The sequence below is a fragment of the Trichechus manatus genome, unplaced genomic scaffold, assembly GCF_000243295.1.
Source record: "Trichechus manatus latirostris isolate Lorelei unplaced genomic scaffold, TriManLat1.0 scaffold00038, whole genome shotgun sequence".
Taxonomy (NCBI): Eukaryota; Metazoa; Chordata; class Mammalia; order Sirenia; family Trichechidae; genus Trichechus; species Trichechus manatus.
Genome location: NW_004443974.1, coordinates 7,139,792 through 7,147,043, shown reverse-complemented (window position 1 = coordinate 7,147,043; position 7,252 = coordinate 7,139,792). Strand labels below are relative to the sequence as shown.

The 7,252-nt window shown below is 41.7% G+C and overlaps 1 protein-coding gene across 1 annotated transcript; it reads right to left on the bottom strand.

Moving 5' to 3' along the window:
* Nucleotides 1-289: 289 nt before the first annotated feature.
* Nucleotides 290-1,192, bottom strand: LOC101360487 (olfactory receptor 1G1-like). Its single transcript, XM_012555333.2, is given in 1 exon segment — nucleotides 290-1,192. A coding segment is annotated over 1 exon segment (843 nt). The 5' UTR covers nucleotides 1,133-1,192.
* Between the last annotated feature and the right edge of the window lie 6,060 nt (nucleotides 1,193-7,252).

Here is a 7,252-nt window from a genome sequence, read left to right as displayed (position 1 = left end):
CTTTATAGCCTGTCTTAGTCTGGAATCTCCACTGAGACCTGTTTAGCGTCTTAGAAACATGCAAGCCTCCACTGACAGATGAGTGGTGGCTCTTCTTGAGGTGCATTAACCAGGAATAGAACCTGGGTCTCCCACATGGAAAGTGAGAATTCTACCGCTGAGTCACCACTACCCCCACTTGGATACTTACATCCACTAAATCAAGTAGAGATTTATTGCCCTTTTCAAATTACAGTGGAGAAGCCCAGGGAGGAAGGCATTTTGAGGTACTGCTCTGGGGAAGGATGCTTTACAGGCCAGAGCATTTTCCCCAGTCAAGGAGTCTCCACACAGCTCCCTTCATTTCCCTGTTCCTCAGGCTGTAGATAAAGGTGTTCAGCATGGGGGTGACCATCGTGTATATCACAGATACAACCTTTCCAGTATCTGCTGAGTAGGAGGATGAGGGCTGGAAATACACAAGGAAGAGGGTCCCATAGAAGAGCATGAGCACTGAGAAGTTAGAGCCACAGGTAGAGAAGACTTTGTGCTTTCTCCTAGAAGAAGGGATCCTGATGATGGTATGGATGATATGGACATAAGAGACCAGGACACAGGTGAGAGGAATCAGGCCTGAGAGAACTGCTTCAGTTAACATCATGATCTGATAGATATGGGTGTCTGAGCAGACAAGCTTTAGAAGTGGGGGTACATCACAGAAAAAGTGTGGGATGGAATGGGAGGCACAGAAGGAGAATTAAGACATCAGCAGAGTAAGTGAGAAGGCCGGGAGGTGGGAACAAAGCCAGGATGTGGCCACCAGCAGCAGGCAACGTTGCGGACGCATGATCATGGTGTAGTGGAGAGGAAGACAGATGGCCATGTAGCGGTCATATGCCATCACAGCCAGCAGGAAGTCATCTAGCAGGGTCAATGCAATGAAGAAGTACATCTGCACGCAGCAACCAGTGTAGGAGATGGTGTAATGCTGTGTCTGGATATTTACTAGCACCTTTGGGACAATGGTGCAGGTGAAGCAGGTCTCAATGAAGGACAGGTTGGCCAGAAAGAAGTACATAGGTGTATGCAGATGTGTGTCAGAGCCGATGGCCAGGATGATGAGCAGGTTCCCAAACACAGTGACAAGGTACATGCCCAGAAAGAGCCTGAACAGGAGAGCCTGCTGCTCTGGGTGCTCAGAGAAGCCGAGAAGGAGGAAGTCAGAGATTGTGGTCAGGTTTCTAATTCCCATTTAAAATAGGACAATCAAAGGAAAATGTTTAAATATAGAGACTCCAGAAAGTTATATTATTCAAAGCCTTAGGTTTGTTTTTTCTCTCCTCTTTTCAAAGGTCATGGTCTCTCTTGGTGACAGGGATGTAAACGTGTAGCAGTGAGAACCCTAGATGATGATGAGAGACATTGATGGAGTGAACTTTGCAATCTAGTTGTCTAATAAGTTGTCCTGTAGACCTCCTGGATGAGGTTGAAATGGAGAACAACTGGATAGAACCTGTCTAAGTCTTAGTTAACTTTTCTTTTTGAAATAGGAAAACTATTCCATAGGCTTGGGAAGTTTGAATAAGATAACCTTGGGGATATTCACTTACTAGAAAACTATAGGTAAGCGTAGTTATGTGTGTGTGTGTGTGTGTGTGTGTTTGTGTATAGTGGGGAGAGAATGGGGTATCAGTTTACACAGATTGGTCATAGCTGAAACCAGGCATTCTTGGTTTGATGGGCATATCTGCCTTCTTTTTTTTTTTTGGAAGACCCATCAAATAAGTTAATGTGAATAAAAGAGCTTTGTAAACCCAATAACATTTTTCACATAAAAGAGTTTGTTGTCATCATCATAATCAACATCATTATCTATATCATCAGTCATTAGGAGTGTTAGCTTTGATCTCTTATAGACTAGATGGGCATCCTTTATCTGTTCTTACTGGCTGTGTGAGTCTCTGCAACTTGCACATCCTCCTATCCTCTCTGAGCTTCAGTTTTTTAGTCTGTAAACTATGTTCATACTTTATGTAGTTATTGTAAATAATCAGTCAGATGATATATTCAATGTGCTAGCACAGAGTAGGTCTTCAATAAATTGTGACAGTAGTTATTGCTACTGTTAGTAGTAGGAGTAGTAGATAAAATGGAACTCAGGATGCTTGATGATTGGAAAGTGTTAGACAACATGCCTCCCAGCTCCAAAACTCATTTGCCTTTTGTATTTTGGGGAAATTATTTACTTCCTTTGAGCTTCTTTCCATCATCTCTAAAACATAGACATAAACCTACTACATAGGACTGTTGAAAGCATCAAAATGCCGGAATCAGTTCAAGGTTTTTTTCAGGCCCTATGATATAAAATCCAAATTGAGAGATTCTGACTTGTGCATTTGTATGTGTGGAAGGATGGACACATGGACAGGCAATGGCAGCATATGCAGATGTCATGCTATTTGATGTGTTGATAAAACACATTTACTCTAGGGTTTGACAAACCTCCATTTGACTACCAGTGCCCTTACAGGCTATGACCTTGAATAAGTGGCTCAATCTTTCTGGGCCTCAGTTTCTGCATCTGCTAGAAGGGGATAATGTTGTTGTGCCCTCGAGTTGATTCTGACTTACAGCGAGCCTATAGGACAGGGTAGAAATGCCCATAGGGTTTCCTAGGCTATAATCTTTAGGGTAGCAGATCGCCAGGTCTTTTATCCTGTGGAGCTGCTGGTGGTTTCAAACTGCCTACCTTTTTGGTTAGCAGCTGAGCACTTAACTACTGTGCCACCAGGGCTCCTTGAAGGGGATAATAATAATGCCCAATTCATAGGATTAGTTATGAGGATTAAATTAGATAAAGATTGTACAGAACTTAACACAATGACTAACTCATATAAAATGCTAATCAAATATTAGCTATTCTTGATATTATTGTTTTTCTTGTTGAAGTTAACAAAATTAGAGTGCTTTCTAGGGTGACTAACTGAAAGTCCCACTTCCCAGGAACCCCCTCATTCCTGGGCAAACTAGAATGGCTGGCCATCATGTATGTCACTTTGTTCTGGTCATTTGTCTGTGGGAAGTTGGGCTTAAAACTATAAAGTTTCATATATAGAGTCATAATTATCATTGTCGTCAATATCATTATTATCATGACCCTTGTGTGGTAATGATTCTGACTCAGTAGTACCATGACAAAGTGTCTACTTTGGCATGTACAGGCCCAGGTTTGAGTCCCAGCTGTCCCTTCTTGGTCAAATTGTTTAACTTCTGAAAGTCCTAATTGTAAAATGAAGCTAAATAAATGTACCTCAAATAATTCTGAGACTTAAGAAAAATAAAACAGAACATAGTTAACTATCAGTTGCTTTGGAGACTGTTAGTGTCTTTGAATAGTGGCGTAGAATGATTCTGAAGGGCACTTATGATCGAGTGGGCTGCAAATAAATTTTCCATGCATACTACTGGGGTCCTAGGTCCTGTTATTACACAGTTAAACTGTCTTGGCTACTGTCAGGGAATTGGGGAAGGCTGATTTGCACTGACTTCTGGCTAGACTCCCAGGAAGTTCATGAATATTAAGTCAAGGCCCTTCTCATGGTGATCAGGAGAGCCAGGATGGATTTGGCAGAGTGTGAGGAAGAGGAAGAAGAGGAGGAAGGAATAGGAAAGAAAAGTTCTGTGTGTGTGTGTGTGTGTGTCCCATCTCTACCCCCTTAGCCCTTACCTGGAAAATCTGACCATCCTTAGATCACCATCACCAAGGAGACTGGGTCTGCCTCCACTGCTTGGTCTGCCTCCGCTAGTTCTCTTCAAGAGGACTGGCTGGAGCCACAGAGTTCTTCCTTCCTTGCAGCAGCCGCAGCACAGACTGATGACTCAGGACTAGAGCAACATGTTCTTAGGAACAGGAGCCAGGAAGAGTTGTGGGCTTTTCACATAGAGTGTCTCTGGATCCAATTCCAGACCTAGTTAGAGATTAGATGGGGCAAATGTCCAACCTCCCAGCTCTCCGCTCTGGTCCCTGGACTCCTGAGACCCAGCAGCTTCAGTAGTGCCTTTGTTTCAGAGTGGCCAGGTCTGGGAACCCCTCTCCAGGGTAAGGGAGTAGGAGGTTCTATCTTATCCACCATAACCTGCCATGGAGTCCACATATTCTAATCATATCCCAATCTTCCTGAAGAAAAGCCATCATTTTCCAACAAGTAAATAATAATAAACAAATAGAGCAGATTTGGTGCAGAGTGCTCAACACAATTATTGCCTTCAAATTCCTACAGTTCTGTCATGGAGAAAGTGAATAGACTTATTCCCTGTGACTCCAGAGGGTAGAGATATGAATTATATGTAAAATCTATAGAAGTCACAGTGACTTCTGCACAAAAGATTATATATTTTTAATTTTTTAAATTGTGAAATACATAGTACACAATACAGGAGAAACTAGCACAACTTGTACAAGGAAAGGTCATGGAAGCCCCATAGACACATCCAAACTCCCTGAGGGACTGAATTGCTGGGCAGAGGGCTGTGGGGACCATGGTCTCAGGGAACATAGCTCAATTTGCATGACACAGCTTATAAAGACAATGCTCTACATTCTACCTTGGTGAGTAGTGTCTGGGGTCTTAAAAGCCTGTGAGCGGCCATCTAAGATACTCCACTGGTCTCATCCCTTCAGGAGCAAGGGAGAATGAAGAGAACAGGATACAAGGAAAAGATTAGTCCAAAAGACTAATTGTCCACAGCTACCAAGGCCTCCACCGGACTGAGTCCAGTAGAGCTAGATGGTGTCCGGCTACCACCACTGACTGCTCTGACCAGGATCACAACAGAGGGTTCTGGACAGAGCTGGAGAAGGATGTAGAGCACAATTCTAACCCACCAAAAAAAGACCAGATTTACTGGCCTAAAGGAGACTGGAGAAACCCTGAGAGTATGGCCCCCAGACACCCTTTTAGCTCAGTGGTGAAGTTACCTCCAAGGTTCACTGTTCAGCCTAGAAGTGGACAGCCCCGTAAAACCAAATGAGACTAACGAGGTACAGGAGTCCAGTGACAAGGGCCAGAAGGCAGAAGGGGACAAGGAAGCTGGTGATAGGAAACCAAGGTTGAGTAAGGATATTGTTGATGTGTTGTGAGATTGTTAACCATTGTCATAGGGCAACATTTGTAGTAACTGTTAAATGAGAAACTGTTTTGTTCTGTAAGCCTTCATCTTAAGTGAGAATAACAGCACAATTCGAAGAGCATAGTCAATGTCACTGAACTGTGCATGTAGAAATTTTTGAAATGGTGTATCTTTAGCTATGTGTATTTTCACCAAAAACAAAAAAAGTTTGAGAAGTTAGAGGGTTGATATGTTGTGGGGTTGTTAACCAATGTCATAAAACAACATGTGTACTTCTGTTTCATGAGAAACTATTTGTTCTGAAAGCCTTCACCTGAAGTACAATAAAAAAAATAAATAAATAAATAAAATATATGAAACATTGAAGAATAATTTTTTTATAGTTTTATCAGCCATGCATGTATGCATAAATCATGTATTATTTATATTTGCCTATTTTTGTTACTTACATGAATGGAATCATTCTGCTTCTTTCAATGTTATGATTTTGGCACTTATTCATGTTGATAATTGTACTTACAGGTCATTCTTTTTCACCACTTTATAATAAAGGTAAGGAGACTTGGTAGTGCAATGGTTAAGTGCTAGGCTGCTAACTGAAAGGTCAACGGTTCGAATCCACCAGTACCTCCACAGGAGAAAAGACCTGGCGATCTGCTCCCGTAAAGATTACAGCCTAGGAAATCCTATGGGGGGGGCAGGTCTACTCTGACCTATAGGGTTGCTATGAGTGGGAATCGACTCGATGGCACACAGCAGCAAGATAGTAAAGGTCCATACTCCCCTGTCCATTACCTTTAGGGTTTTTCATTTGGGAATTCAGAATGTTTCCAATTTTAGAAAGGCATACTGTGCATGTATTATCTATTATGTGTAAGAGGGCCCACCGGAAGCGTCTGACTACTCTTGCTGTCTTGGCCCCACCTCTATTATCTACTATGTGAATACCACTAGGGGTTCTGGGGCTTCACACTATAATCAAACACAGTAATATTTTGGCCAAGTAAATGCATAAATACCAAGTGAGATAAATATTTTTAAATAGCCACATGTCGATCCAGGTCATATATTGCCATAAAATGAGTTTGCTGAAACTGTATACAATACTTTTCATTGATTTTTAGAAGAGATTTATTGGGGAGGGAGCTGATGAAATCAGGAAGAGCCTTCAGGCTATCATGCAGGTCTGACGCATGTGGAAGAAAAGAGGGAAGCAAAGAGAATTGGGATAGGAAGAGTCTTGAACTACAGCAAAGTACCATGAAAGTTCCACCAGGCCAGTGTGAGGTCCTTGAACCAAAGTTGTCCATTGGAGGATGTCTTAGCCATCTAGTGCTGCTGTAACAGAAATACCACAAGTGGATATATTCCAAGTGGCAGGATAGCTGGATCGTATGGTACTTCTATTTCTAGCTTTTTAAGGAAGCGCCAAATCGATTTCCAAAGTGGTTGTATCATTTTACACTCCTACCAACAGTGTATAAGTGTTCCAGTCTCTCCACAACCTCTCCAGCATTTATTATTCTGAGTTTTTTGGATGAATGCTAGCCTTGTTGGGGTGAGATGATATCTCATTGTAGTTTTGATCTGCATTTCTCTAATGGCTAATAATCGTGAGTGTTTCTTCATGTGTCTCTTAGCCACCTGAATATCTTCTCTGGAGAAGTGCCTGTTCATATCCTTTGTCCATTTTTAAATTAGGTTATTTGTCCTTTTGTTGTTGAGGTTTTGGAGTATCTTGTAGATTTTAGAGATTAGACGCTGATCAGATTTGTCATAGCCAAATTTTTTTTTTCCCAGTCTGTAGGTTGTCTTTTGACTCTTGCTGAAGTCTTTTGACGAGCATAAGAGTTTGATTTTTAGCATCTCCCATTTAGCTTGTCTCTTTTCTGGTGCTTGTGCATTGTTACTTATGGTTCGTATTGTGTTTATGCCATGTATTAGGGCTCCTAGCATAGTCCCTATTTTTTCTTCCATGATCTTTATAGTTTTTGATTTTTATTTAAGTCTTGATCCATTTTGAGTTAGTTCTTGTGCATGGTGTGAGGTAGGGGTCTTGTTTCAGTTTTTTGCAGATGGATATCCAGTTATGCCAGCACCATTTGTTAAAGAGACTGTCTTTTCCCCAATTAATGGACTTTGG